Source organism: Thunnus maccoyii, chromosome 1 (genome assembly GCF_910596095.1).
Source record: "Thunnus maccoyii chromosome 1, fThuMac1.1, whole genome shotgun sequence".
Lineage (NCBI taxonomy): Eukaryota > Metazoa > Chordata > Actinopteri > Scombriformes > Scombridae > Thunnus > Thunnus maccoyii.
The window spans coordinates 1,664,365-1,679,657 of record NC_056533.1 but is presented as its reverse complement, the minus strand read 5'-3'; the positions used below and the strand labels follow the sequence as shown (position 1 = coordinate 1,679,657).

At 40.1% G+C, this 15,293-nt stretch overlaps 1 protein-coding gene across 1 annotated transcript; it reads left to right on the top strand.

Annotated features, from left to right (window-relative positions):
* Positions 1-2,265: 2,265 nt before the first annotated feature.
* On the top strand, positions 2,266-13,896 carry snrpa1 (small nuclear ribonucleoprotein polypeptide A'). Its single transcript, XM_042409148.1, has 9 exons — positions 2,266-2,457; positions 3,561-3,708; positions 6,171-6,249; positions 7,095-7,141; positions 7,239-7,341; positions 10,232-10,311; positions 10,863-10,938; positions 11,988-12,081; positions 13,599-13,896. The coding sequence occupies exons 1-9, from the start codon at positions 2,376-2,378 to the stop codon at positions 13,784-13,786; spliced, it is 897 nt and encodes a 298-aa protein (XP_042265082.1). The 5' UTR covers positions 2,266-2,375; the 3' UTR covers positions 13,787-13,896.
* The last annotated feature ends 1,397 nt before the right edge of the window (positions 13,897-15,293 follow it).

The following is a 15,293-nucleotide window of genomic DNA, read 5'->3' as shown; positions in this document are numbered from 1 at the left end:
AGGCAGAACATGTTACTACGGTACATATCGTCATTCTTAAGTTTCAAACATGATGAATTAAATCTGACTAAAAATGTCTCATATCCCTTTCTCTTGAACAGATTTCTGTGTTGTGGTTAATATGCCTATTATGATCTGTTATTAGCCTGTGCATACAATAGTTTAAGAACCACCACATACAAACCCAAACACCTTGAAATGTTGACTTGATTGTGCTTTAAAGTTTTTATTGTTGATACAGGCTGTGGGTCCGTGTGTCCCCTCCATCCAAAGCTCTGTTCAACTCATTTGATAACAGGATAAACAAATATACAATGTATTATTTTGTTGCCGTTTTTTGTGTGAAGAAATGGCATGTCTGGTGATTTAAATAACGAAGTTACGCTGCTGTGCCTGGTGCGTAAATGTGCACACTGACTCTTAATGTGGATGATCCCTGCAAGTATTTAATAAACTCAAGCAACATTACAGTTGTTTTAGTGCCAAATTCCCTCATTTTGTTATGATCTTTCCACTGCAGCTCAACAGGGAAACACTGTACAGGGAAAGAAAAAGTGTAAAACAGCGTAACTTCATTGATTATTCAAAACTCCAGACATGCAGACAGGACTGGTTAGGATCTAGCATTAAATAATGTTTATTGACAGTGTTTCCTGGTTGAGCTATAGTGGGAAGATTCTTAAATACCCCCAAAAACGAAACAAAAATGGGAAAAGCATGTGAATTTCTGTTTTTTTAATCTATACGAAAAATGTGTGACGCATTGTATATTTGTTTATCCTCTTATCAAACAAGCTGAACACAGCTTCGGACGGAGGATACATGGACCGCTATGAATGCATAATGTGGGTTTAATCATTTGAGTTTGTGAATGGTGCATTGCTTGCTGCCGCAAGGAATTGACGAAATTATCCCCTTTCCTTTCGTAAAGGATAGTCAAGTGTACTCTATACTAAAGGAGATTAGAAAGGAAGCATTGACGCACCTTTCCTTAGCATTTAGAGAATTCGACCAGCAATCATCATGACTGCCACTTAGATACTTCCGGGTCATTTCATTCAGTTAGGAACAAGGCAAGTTTATTTGTATAGCACATTTCAACAACAACAAGGCAATTCAAAGTGCTTTGCATAGAGCATAAAAGGTATTAAAACAGAATATAAAAGCAACACAAGTAAAAAGACATATAAAAACAATTTAAAAAAGTGTTACATTTGGAAATAAAAAGAAGCTTAAAAGGGAATAAGACAGATAAAACAAGAGAATAAAAGTAACAGTGCAATGTAAAATATTAACCCTCAATGTGGTGTAATGAAAGGCAGCGGCAGACAGGAAAGTCCTCAGCTGCGATTTAAAAGAACTGAGAGTTGCAGCAGACCTGCAGTTTTCTAGGAGTTTGTTCCAGATATGTGGAGCATGAACGCTGCTTCTCCATGTTTAGTTTTTCCTCTGGGGACACAAAGCAGACCTGTCCCAGACAACCTGAGAGGTCTAGATGGTTCATAATGTAGCAGCAGATCAGAGATGTACTTTGGCCCTAAACCATTTAGTGCTTTATAAACCAACAGCAATATCTTAAAGTCAATTCTTTGACTGACTGAATTCTTTAATAATAGGGGATTGGATGTCTCCTTCCTTTTGGTTCCTGCTTATGTAGGGATGGAAGGAAATGAGACAGAAGACATATTGGCTAAACATTAAAACTACAGTTAATTTACATAGAAATATCGTTACATGAAGTAGAGGTTAAAACTATCATGAAGGATTATATGTGCAAAGCTTTGCAGGAATACTACACCACCTAATTCACAAAGGAAGACATCTTTACAGTATTCAAAAACATGTTGACGGTGGAATACAGGGCAGGAGCCCGAGGGAAGAGATAGTTATTACCCATTTGCAAATAGGGTATACAGGTTTAAATCAAACACTCCACAGAATAGGTAACCACCATACTGGATTATGTACACACTGTAATGAAACAGAAACTGTCAAACATGTACTGATAGATTGCAACAGGTATGATGAAGAAAGAGGGGAATTAATATCAGCACTAAGTGCTGAAAAACACAATATTACATTAGGGAATCTGCTAGGAAAGACATAATGGAAACTGCGCAATCTTCTAATTAATGACTTGACAGTAACAGGAATAACAGAGATTTTTTTCTGCCAATCTACTGTTCCACACTCCAGTCCAGTAGGTGGCGGTAACGCGCCTATAGGCTAATTTGCCAACCGCCATTAAAACTCAAAGAAGAAGAAAAAGAAGCGGAAGAAGGAAGAAAGAGAAGAAGAAGCGTGTTTGCAGCATTACGCGCCGAACAACTGCTGCAAAAGAAAGAATCTCTGTAACGTCTGTTATACGCTTCGATATGGTGAAATTATCTGCGGAGCTAATTGAGCAGGCTGCTCAATATACTAACCCTGTGAGAGACAGAGAGTTGGATTTACGAGGTTAGTCAAACTTTCTTCATCAACATAGTTGAGCTTGTCAAGGCTTTAACGTTACGCAGGCCTCACCCCGATTCCATTAAAAACATGACAAATAAGTGCTTGCTTTGCACTTTGAAATGAACAGCAAAAAAGTAACGTTAGGTCTATACTGTATGTGTGTGTATATACAGTGTTTCCCCTGGGTTGAGTGGTTTGGCCTGGCGGGGGTGGCTTAGCAGACAACTACACATTTCTCCGTTCTCTATTAAACTGGGCTAACCATTGTTGCTAACTTCGGAGCCAAACCCTTCACTTTTCTCAGCAGAAACAATAGACGTGATTTTTCATGGTCTTGACAAGCTGCAGCATAAATTAACTGACACACTGTGCATTTACTGCCAGACTGACAACCTTTTTCTCTGCTCTGCTCACATTCACCGTCATTTTTCTGACGCTCGCTCTCTTGCTTAACCACTCACTCGCTTATGCTCTGCCCTATTCCTTAAGCTGCATTCACACCTAATCAGGCGGTCGAGCGGAGGTGTGTGGGTTTAGGGGCGTGTTTATTTGTGCTCTAGAATATATCCGCTGCGAAATAATCAGAAAACAACGTTTTATCGATCTGATTCTCCGACTTTCTCGCTATCGGCGCTCCCTCTCTTCATTCACTCTCTAGCTCGCTCGACCACAGCTGCGCTCTCTCTCTCTTGTTCTCTCGTCTTTTGAAAAATGACTCGGGAAGCCGACAGCAAAGTCTAACTTTACTAACGTTATCAAGCGAAGAGAAATGTCCTCCCCTCATCCTAGTAACGTCTTTGTCCTCCCTCATGGCAGAGTTTACAACTCTTGTCAGTCTGATCTCCGGCTGTGATTGGCCACCGCAGCCTTCAGCCACAGTGACGTCGGGTTGCGTTTCTCTAAAAGTTGACTCTGGCTCAACTGTCCGTCGGCCGCTGCCGAGCCGCTGAATGGGACGACTGACGTTTTCGCCGCACCGCCTTATTTGGTGTGAATGCAGCCCTAACAAACCAAACTATAACAGCAATAACAAACAGTTTAAACAAACAATCTGTTAATGCCTTTTGTCACTTTCTCCTCAGCATTGATGTTTTTTCATCTCACAGGTTATAAAATCCCAGTGCTTGAAAACCTTGGAGCTACTCTGGACCAGTTTGACACCATTGACTTCTCTGATAATGAAGTCAGAAAACTGGACGGTTTCCCTCTTCTCAAAAGACTCAAAACATTACTAATGAACAACAACAGGATTTGGTAAGTTATAGATGCAATATTCCCCAAATGTCATGAATGGAAAAATAAATGATGTTCCAATAAAAAAAGAAGAATCACGTAGACGTTGCATATTCAGATGAACCAAGGAGCATTTCAGCACTGTATGGTTTATTTTAGGGATGTGATTTTAATATTGCTTGTGACACCATGTTTGAATACTTTGTCTTAAAATAATTAGCTGATATTGAAGTTTGTCAGTTCTGTGGTACCGTCTCTAGGGCGAAATGACAGAATAGTTTAGAAAATTTCCTATCTAATCTTGTAACAAACACATTCCTAATTGGAAGCCCGTTTTATGTGTAAGTGGACTGTTATGTTAGCGAATGGATGCGTTCTTACCAGACAGTAGTCTTGATCAAATCATATCTGATTTGATGAGTAACAGGCTTGTAATCCCCCCCCCCACTTGTCTGTCCATCCTTTGCATGGATTAAATTAAATTACTCTTATTGCACTTACAGAAACATAATGGATTTAGTTGTCATCAACTCCAGTACTTCACCTGAGGGCTGTTCCATCCAGCTGGCTAAAGGAAAAGCCTGGCTTATTTCGATAAGCCTCGCTAATTTAAGTGAGAGCTCTGTTCCATCACTGCGGCTTATATGATTCCCAGCTCAGTAACTATGGTAACATATTCAGCAGAACTAGCCTGCTCTGGGGCAGGCTAACTGTCAGGCTTAATTTAGCTGTGTGTCTGACGGACAGCAACAAAATCTAGAAAGACGGTTCCATCAAGTGTCTTTTCGCACTTGCATCACTTTCCCATGTTTGGAAACATAAAATAGAAGAACTGTGAGGGACTTTTACAAAAATACCTGTTTCAGGTTGATCCCTATTTTATTCACGGTCACTTCTGTGTTGGAGTGAAGCCTTTTATTTAAAAGCTCAGCATTTATAATTTAAGAAATAAAAGTGTGCCAACGTTGTTTTGAAGTTATTTATTTTATTCATTCATTCATTCACTTTGTTCAAGCCGTGAAGACAAAAAGAAAATTGAATAAAGTCCAAACCATGACCTCCTGCTGTGCTTAAATGTATACAGTGGAAACCGCTCATAGTGATCACAGTTACAGTGATCAGCTGCTTATATGGATCAAAAAGCTTGAGACAGAATCACTCCTATAGTAGAAAATTTATGATCTTAAAATGATTTGCCTATAGAAATCAAATAGTCCACATACAGCGTTCATTTTGGGTCTCTTCATACATAACCTATGGAAAAACACACCACACTGAAATCATGACGGAGACAGAAAGTCATTTTCTCTCAATGACAAACATAGTCTCCTCGAAGCTCATGACAATAAAAGCGTAGAAAGAAATTTAAGTAAATTTCACTGCTATCTTCACCCGTTCTGATGCCGGGGAAAATAAGGAACTTGTCATTGGCAAAAGTCAGAACCCCTGCTGCTTCAAAACTGTGCACACACTGCCTTGGAAACAGCTTGCTATCTCGATGCTTCTCTCCTCTTCTCTGCATTTTCTCAGTGTGGGCAGGGCTGAGCCCTCCATGTGTGCAGCACAGATACAGACAGCGGTGTAGACTTGGAGAGTTGACAACAGCTAAACTCCTTTATGTTACTGTAAGTGCAATAAAACCTCTGCGAGTAGAAACCAATAAGAGTAATTTATCAATGTAATCTGAACAAAAGATGGACAGACTCCAAATGACAAAACATATTGCCGTAAAGAGTGTGATTTGTATCATAGTGATGTCAGAGGGCACCAGGAGGAGCGCTTACTGAGCGCTCAGGCCAGCTCTGTGAGAGTCAGTCTGGAGTGCTGGCTAAATCTCGGGACCCGCTGTTTATTTTTTGACTGCCCACTCCCACCCGCAGCAAACTTAAAACCGCCCGCTCCTGCAAAATTTGCCTTGGGTCCTGCAGGATCCCAATCCCAATGCAGTCTTCTACTGTGGAGCTCTGGGCTGTTGCGTTGGGGCAAAAGTTCAGCCTGGTTCATCTTTTTTTTTTTTTACCAGGAAACTGCTACATTTTTTTTGCCAGCCTTTCTGTTTTGGCACCCCCACTTCATCAACACATTGCCCCATTCAAAATGAATGAGAAAGCTACCTTTTCTCATGCAGAGCTGATGTTGGTCTGTGCTGCGTCTTAGTGTCCGACAAGACCTCACACCAGTACCAGTACCTTCACTAACACACCCACACCAACACAGCCTGTTTTTAACACAGTGCTGTTTAGGTCTGAACACTGAACCAAACTCTGGGAGAAATAGATTGAGGGGATAACAAAATGAACAAAATACGTGGCACATTAACTGGCTTACTTATTATTTTGCACACAGTGAGTACCTTTTTTAGACAAGCACAAGGTTGGCATTAACAGCCTTTCTACAAAGCCACCTTTGTGACTCCATAGCTGTCAGCTGCTGGCTTGTTTTGTTTGGCTGCATGTTTGTAACCCTATCAAATGTTTCTCCAGCCGCATAGGTGAAAATCTGGAGCAGTCTCTGCCTAGTCTGACAGAACTGGTTCTCACAAACAACAATATTCAGGAGCTGGTGAGTACATTTTAGCAGTAGGCAGTACAACAGAACCATAGGAATGTTATGGGTTTTTACATTTAGATCATAATTACACTGAAATACCAGAGGTTTAAACAGAGCTACTCCATCACATCTTTCTTTTGAAACATATTATTCATTTGTATTGTTTCTTTTTATTGATTACAATAAGGCATTTTGTACAGTTCAGAGGGATGTACTCTGGTGCAAACTGGTTAAGTCCCAGAATATGTACAAAAATATCAAATGTTTTTGGTAATGGTATTAAATCTGAGTTTTTAGGACGTTTATTTTGCATCACTTATCAATGATTTAGAGGAATATCCCCTACAGAATCGATTCAAATCGAATTAATGACACAATAGTTATATTCAATGTATGGTACTGATGATATTACATCTTCAACAAAAGAAGGGCTGCTAGAAACTCCAGCTGTATAATGTATGATGGCCTTAACCTGTATAACTGGTGTACAGTTGTATGCAAAAGTTTGCGCATTTTGTTTATTATTATTATATGTTATATTGAAAAGTGTTCCTAATACTCCCCCCCCCATGTATGTTAATGGAGTGGACAAAATATTAGAACACCATTTAGTATAATGCACTCCAGTACACGACCACCACCACCCACTATGACCTCATTAATAAACATGAAGTAGCATTATCATCTTTCTGACAATGTCAACAAACAACTGAATACAGTCAGCCACATAATGGTAGAATTTATTTTAGGGATGTTGTATTGAGTTAAACTTCACAGATGTTCTGTTTCACTGTTTTTAGTTGGTAGCTTCATTTACCATGGTGTGTTTTTCTGAATCATTATCTTTTCATCTCTAGGGTGACTTAGACCCACTGGCTACAGTGAAGACATTGACCCTTCTCAGGTATTACTGATCAATACTCAAAAGATAAAGTTATGATTGACTTGTTCAACACTGAATTCTGATTCTACATGTTTTGTGATAATCCCTGATTTTCCAGTCTGTTAAGGAATCCAGTGACAAACAAGAAGCATTACAGGCTCTATGTCATCAACAAAATCCCACAGATCCGTGTGCTTGACTTCCAGAAGGTCAAGCTCAAGGTAAGTGCAAGTGAGGAGGTCAGTCGTACCAGTTTTTGAAAGTCCCAATAGACAGGTTTCTGAGTAAAGTCATCAGTGTGATGCACACACAGGTGGGGGGCAGAAAGCTAACTAGAGTGATAGAGAGCTTATGAGAAGTCGACATGAAGTTTAAACTGCACGAATCGCAGAAGTAACGGATAGAAAATTTTCATTATCTCAAGAAGGAAAACTTCTGGTTAGCTCACAGTTCAGAATTCAGCGTTGGCTTCAGAGATGGTTTTACTGTACTGTTACTGCGTGTTTAAGGCTGTTTAATGAAGGGTGTGAATGTTTGTGATATTTGTGGTGATCAGTTTGACATATAGTTTCAATGTGTGTCAGTGTAAACTGGCAGCTTTGGGTGGAAAATGCATTGTTATGTTTCTAATCTTTCAGAAAGTCTTGTCATGATCCTGTGTGGTTGATCAGTAATACACTGCAATCTATTGTCTAGTATAAGAGGGGGAAACAGCAGCAGCAGCAGCAGTTTTTCTTAGTGCTAATGAACATAACCAGAATGAATACATCTGTTCTGTGCAGTCAAACAGCAGGAATTATATGCAAACTTTACTTTATTGTTTTCATGCTAATGTTGCTTTTATGAGGGGGGGGGGCTTCTGTGTTTTTACCTGTACTGCCGGTTTATGGTTTGGGACACATTCAGAGCTGACAGACGTCTTCTAAAGGTGGTGTGTAGATTTAAAAAAAATAAAATAAAATAAAGAAAATAAATTTTAATGGTTTCCAGTAAGTTGCTTTATTTGTACAATGTGGCTAATGTGGTTATATCCCCCTGCTGCGTGCACATCTTTGATTGCTTGTAAATGGGAAATAAGTTTATAAATGTGAAGTAATGTGATATGCAGAGCTGTTGACCAGTCTTTACTGACCCTCCACAGTATTTCAACATGTGGCATGAGATGTCACAGATCATCTCATCAGTTATATGTATTGTAGATGGAAGCAAAAACAGTAGTAACAAATCTTTGTCACCTTCTTGGGGGTCGTCCTTTACATGCTCAAAATGATCCCACCACTTGGGATGATTTCCTACCCAACATAGTTTAATAACTTTTTGGCTGGACTGCAGGAACCAGCCCTATAAAGGCGAATTGCTGTCCTCTGACTGACTGACCTAGTGATGAGGTCATGCCATTGGTCAGCTGAGTGAAGTAACATCACATGTCTCGGCCTGATGTCACCGCTTCCTGTATCTGTCGTTTCAAATTAAAGCCCTCTAGTGTTTCATACACAGTCAGCTATATACGAGGTTCTGACCTAGTCTTGTTAATGACGAGGTGCAGTACTGAATGCAGTTTGAAGGTTTGTTTGTTTTTGTTTTTTTTTCCTGCGACTAAGGCCATATTCAGACCAAATCAGGCAGTGCAGCGTTCAGCCGCAGGGTCGAGCGGAGGTGTGGTGGGGGGTTGTGGGTGTGTTTATTTGTGCTCTAGAATGTAACCGCTGTGAAACAATAACAAAATAACATTGTATTGATCCGATTCACCGGCTTTCTTGTTACCAGCGCTCCCTCTCTTCATTCTCGCTCTAGCTCGCTCGACCACAGCCTGGCTCTCTTACTCTCTTTTTCTCTCGTCTTTTTTAAAATGAGTCGAGAAGCCAACAGCAAAGTCTAACTTTATGTTTAACATTATCATATGAAGATAAATGTCCTCCCCTCATCCTTGTAACGTCTTTGTCCTCCCTCATGGTAGAGTTTACAGCTCTGATCAGTCTGATCTCCGGCTGTGATTGGCCACCGCAGCCTTCAGCCGCAGTGACGTCAGGTTGCGTTTCTCTAAAAGTTGACTCTGGCTCAACTTTCCGGCCATGGTCTGGTGTGGCACTGCAGCGGCCAAAACAGCCGCAGCCGAAACGCACTACCCCCATTCAGATGAATGGGAGGACTGGTGTTTTTCGCTGCACCGCCTGATTTGGTCATAATACGGCCTAAGCGACTGAAAACATTGTCGACCATGATTTCTCATCAACTAACGATTTGGTCGACTATGAGGGGGCAACCCTAGATAACATGGAGTCTTGGCTGCAGACTAGGGATACCACTTGAAACATGCTTCTCTCCTCTGCTCTCTGTCAGTCCTTGTTTGCACGAGGGGAGACTGAGCTACACACACACTCACGGGGTGTTGTTGAAGTGTTGCTGAAGCACTCCTTGATGTGGTTATGTCGTCATGGAGTTGTGTACCATAGTAATTTATGATTATCTTTTAATAGCTAGTAAACACGATTTAGTATGATTAAATAACACTACCACAGCTAGCCATTGTGTGTTTACAATGTACATACCTGGTACTCCCACAATAGCTGCCACCTTCTGCCAAGCTGCTTTTTTTTTTTTTTTTTTTTTTTTGTTAAGTGTCACCTTAAATGAAAAGGATTAAATGGTACAGGGAACTGGCTAATGACAAGTATCACCTTTTCTTCCTTTTTTAATTTTTTTTTAATAGATGGAATGGAACATGAATTGTGGGGAGTAAAAAATGGTGAAACAAAAACATGATTGGTTGACGCTTCACTGTGTCATTGGAGCACTGAAAAAAGTTAAGGCCAGTTCAACTCTGATTTGTAGCACGTCATGCAGTGACAAGTGTCATTTGCTTCCATTGAAAATGACTTACAGCCTGTTGCTATGTCGCCGGTAGTCTGAACATACAGTCACATCTCTATGCATCTCTACCTTGAAGCATTGTAGTTTATTAATAAATGTTTAAGTCTTCTGCCCAGGAGTTGATGCCCTTAACATCCAGAGGAGTTCTGGTGAATTGTGCATTTTCCTGCCTGGCCTTGGATGAAAGCTCAGTGTGTATTGGATGAGGGTTTTCACTTTAACTGTGTGATTATGTCATAGGAACGCCAGGAGGCGGAGAAAATGTTCAAGGGCAAACGAGGTGCTCAACTTGCAAAGGATATTGCCAAGCGAACAAAAACGTAAGATGAAAGTCTTTGTTAGACAGCAGCTCCTCAGAACCACTGCATCCTGGCCGATGAAATGGTGAAATTATGCAATAAACAACAAGACACCACCTATTGTAAACACTATGTCTGCGCAAATCAGAACACACACATAATGACAGACAGTCATATGTGAATTGTGAGATCTGCCATATTTTTTTTAAAATGATTTGTATTCATTTATGACAAAATTCCAAACATATTTTAAATGATTTAGGAGTATTTCACAATTCATGGAAATCCTTTTTTTTTTTTTTTTTTTTTTTTTAAAAAAATTGTTGTTTTCTTGGCCCAGCAAATGCAGCACAAACATACCTTCCTAGGTGGAAGTGATACATCTATAATTTGGCCTTAACTCTACCGTTTAAATCTGAAGCCAGAAACATTCACCTCAGTGTTGCTCAGGACTGCTGTCTTTGGACAATGTATCAGTTTATTTGACACAAGAAAAGATACTACACTGGTTGAGAGTCCAGAGAAGCCCATGTGTGTCCATGTGTTGTCTAACTAGGGTGTGTTCCTTTCAGATTCACTCCTGGAGTGGCAGCGCAGCTTGAGAAGAAGAGGACGGGGCCGTCTCAAGCAGATGTGGAAGCCATCAAGGTTCATTTTCTAACAGCACTGTATTTCTGGGTTTTTGGGGTGTTTTTAATATCCGAGTGGGGGGGGGGGGGGGTAACCCTTGTCTCTGTTGTTTGGATATGAAGTCGGGTTTGTGCGCTCCCAGCTGCCAGTGTCTGTACTCCTCCAAAGATCATTTGTGAGGGAAGATGCTCCACACTGTAACAACACTGTATAGTCGCAAGTGGAGTGAGTGTTTTTATAGCTTGCAGAACTCCAACAGAGTGAGAAGTGTACCTTCTAGCTTCACGTTTATTTCAAGTCATTCATATTAAATCAGTAACTTAAGCTGATCACCTTAATATTTTTGAAACACCTTCAGTATTTGGTAGAAAGTATTAGATGGGACTCTGTATGGGTAGATAACAATTATGTATGGACTTGTTTCGGAGGATCCCTATCAGCTACATTATGATAAACTGCACAGCTGTTCTATTTTGTGGTATTTCAGTGTATTTAGTTGTATTTAGTTGGTCTCTGGTGTTGGACGTGAATTCAGGCCTCCACTGACTCCTGGTCAGGCTGACCTTTGACCTCTACACAGTAGATGCTGTGAGCAGTTTTGGTCTGGTGTTCACATACAGCCAAAGAGCATCTTTGAACAGAGACAGGGGTTACAGTCACATAACAATTCAACCTCCATGACTACTAAGCAAACTCCATCCACTGATGAAGATGGTGAGATGTGGTTGAAAGCTTCAGAAAAAGCCAGGGACTGAACCTTGAGTGAAGTTCAACAATGAACATTTATGCTTATATTTAACCTTTTTGTCATATTTCACTCTTAATCTGTTAGTCACAGTGTAACTTTGAAGCATGTTTGAAATGACATGGTTTGATGTAGATAATGTAATGCATTAAATAACTGTCAGACAACCTCACTGGAGATAAAGCACCATTGATAAACTAAAATAACCTGGATTAAGATTGATATCTCATGCAGTGGACTTGCTGAATGTAAAATGATCCATGAGAATAGAATTTATCAGACCATATCACATGAGATTTACATGCGTGTGTTTGTATTTCAGAATGCGATTGCTAACGCCTCATCATTGGCAGAGGTGGAGAGGCTGAAAGGGATGCTGCAGGCTGGTCAGATCCCTGGCCGAGATCTCAGACAAGGTCAGTGCTGACCACATACTATTCCAGAACTCTACTAAGGCTGTATTCACACCAAATCAGGCGGTGCAGCGCAGAGGTGTGGGTGTGGGTGTGTTTATTTGTGCTCTAGAATGTAATCGCTGTGAAACAATCACAAAATAATGTTTTATTGATCTGATTCACCGGCTGTCTCACTACCAGTGCTCCCTCACGTCATTCACACTCTAGCTCACTCAACCACAGCTTCTTGCTCTCGTTCTCTCTCTCTCTTGCTCGCTTTATTGGCATGAATGTCAGATGAACAATATTGCCAAAGCGTCAAGGATAACACAATTCATTAAATAAAATAAAATCCATGAATCTTTCTCTCACACACACAGCAAAGTCTAACTTTACTTTTAACATTATCAGATGGAGATAAATGTCCTCCCCTCCTCTTAATAACGTCTTTATTCTCCCTCCATGGTAGAGTTTACAGCTCTGATCAGGCTGATCTCTGGCTGTGATTGGCCACCGCAGCCTTCAGCCGCACTAATGTTGTGTTGCATTTCTCTAAAAGTTGACTCTGGCTCGACTTTCCATCCGCAGGCCCGTGTGGCCAAAACGTCCACAGCCTAAACACACTACCCCCATTCAAATGAATGGAAGGACTGACGTTTTCGCCAGACAACCTGATTTGGTCTGAATACAGCCTAACACTGTCAAAGCTGGTGAATTTTTGAGACCAGTGTAAATTTCCTTTAATCTGGTTACTCTGTTACACTCAAAAATGTGCACTGAGGCAGAAATATAGCCTATCAGAGTATTAGTTTCAGATTAGTAATTGTCGGTAGTAGTCGTTTTTTGTTTTTTTTTTTTTTGTTTTTTTTTACAATGTTTCATAATGAAAAGAACAAACCAACAATAAATTGATCTACTAACAAGTATTGTGTGTGTGTATCTGATATGTCTTATTCCTCTTTGCCATAGACCTCCGTTGTTGTCCAGAAACAATGAGCCACACTGCTGCACTGTGGGAATGTGGTTCTTTTTACAGCTTCACTAGCTTGTGCTACATAGCACAAACTCTTGACTTTGTACTGAAGTTCTTTGAGAAATTTATAATGTAGTATCAACAAAAAAAAGTACACAACAAGCAAGTGAAGCTCTATAAATGGAACTGCATTTCCATGCATGCACAGTGGTTTCTGCCGTACACCCAGTGCACCCAGACACGTTTTTAATTGTTTTTGGACAACAGAGCACTACAGCACAGAGGAATAAAATATATCAGGCTTTGGATACAAATCCAATACTTAATAGGATGAGTTCACTTTTGGTTTGGCTCGGCACGTGAGAATTTTTGACAATAAAAAAAAATGTTGTTATATATGTTTAAATTGTTTTTTACTTAAGTGCTAAACACAGTTGGTGTGAGGTGATCTCTTTATTACTGTCTGTCTTCAAAACTCAGACAGGCCGGTTTGGCTGCTGAAACGCATTTAATTTGAAGTTAAACTGCTCAGTTTTCAGTATCTGGTGCTCTTTGTGCTGTACAGGTCCAGCTGGGATGGAGGAGGAGGAGGAGGAGGAGGAAGAAGAAGAGGAGGAGGAAGAGGAGGAAGATGGTGACCCTGCACAGATGGTGGCACATATGAGTGGAGGTGCTGTAGAGGAGATGGATGAGGGAGATGAAGAGGGTGATGTAGAAGATATGGATGAAGAGCCACATGTTAATGGCTCCTGAGTACCCTGAAAGCATTTTTGTTTTTTCTATGTTGTAGATTTCTTTGTGTTGGACATTTATCAGGGCTGTTTTATTTAGTACAATGACATACATTAAACTGATTTCTTATACTCCTGTGTGGGACCAGTTTCTTTAAGCAGCTAGCTGACATTCCCAGCTGAATGCAGTCCATCCGGGTATATGTTCTCTAAATGGTCCTATGTTTTGAAGGGGTGTCACAGCTTGTTAGTGTGTCACTTTAGAGTTGGAGGACACACAAGAGATTGACCTTTAAAAAAAAAAAAAAAAAAAAAAAAAAAAAAGAGGGGGCGGGGGTCAAAATCAAGCCAATAGAGGCCAAGATATCCTGACTTATCGTCCCTAGTGTGGGTCATGCTCCATAGAACACGGAATCCTGCATTTCCCATAATGCAACCTATAGCATCATTTCTTCTGATGCTTGCCTGGTAAATACACATCTTTCAAACTTCATGCCCCAATTTCTAACATAGACTCCCCGTTCTAAATGTTGAGTCTCCAAGCTTGAGCAGAAATAACCCTGTTGACCTCACTATGACATCATTGGGGTTATTTTCTGACTGACAGAGCTCCTACAGAGCTGGAGGTTTTGTATATCCCAATAATTCATTTGCAGTGTTAGAATAAAAAAACATTTGTCAGTTTCTTTTGGAAGAATAAGCACCAGCACTTGAAAAGGGATGTTATTACTGGGAAAAAAGCATATTACAAAAGATGGTTTTGATATGTCGATTTGTTTGTTAGATTTTTTGGAAACAATACTTTTAAGATAAACTGCGTGGAAAATAATGTATTATTGTATGATGCTGTTTTCATATGAGTTGCCTATCAAACTATCACCAAGTCTTCTGGCATGGAGATCATATTTTACTTTTTTTTCACTTCCATAAAGAATTAATCTGGAATAAACAATGTATTTCAGCAACAACAAGAAAAAAATCTTCTCAGGAATTTATATGCGAGGTGATCGTTTTGATCAGCATGGTAGTATGTGTTTTTGAACAACCAAGCTTAGATCTTTCCTGTTAAATTAACAGAGTTTAACAAGGTCTCTCTTCTAATGAAAAATCATTTTGGTTTTGAAAAGCCAGTTTATGATCATGGATAAACAATCCAAATTGCAATTAACAAAATTATAAGGAGTGTGCCATAATAAGAAATAGATATCTCCAAGGGTTCACAGAAATTCCACTGTCTAATGTGGAGGGGTTGCTGCCTTTTAAGTACCCACCTGAATCAATGGGGTTGAGATCTGGTGACTGAAGGTCATAGCATATGATTCACATCATTTTCTTTCTCATCAAAGCATTCAGTGACCCCTCGTGCCCTGTGAATTGGGGCATTGTCATCCTTGAAGAGACCACTCCCTTCAGGATAGAAATGTTTCATCATAGGATAAAGATGATCACTCAGAACAACTCTGTATTGATTAGTGACTCTTCCCTCTAAGGGGACAAGTGGACCCAAACCATGCCAGCAAAATGCCTTC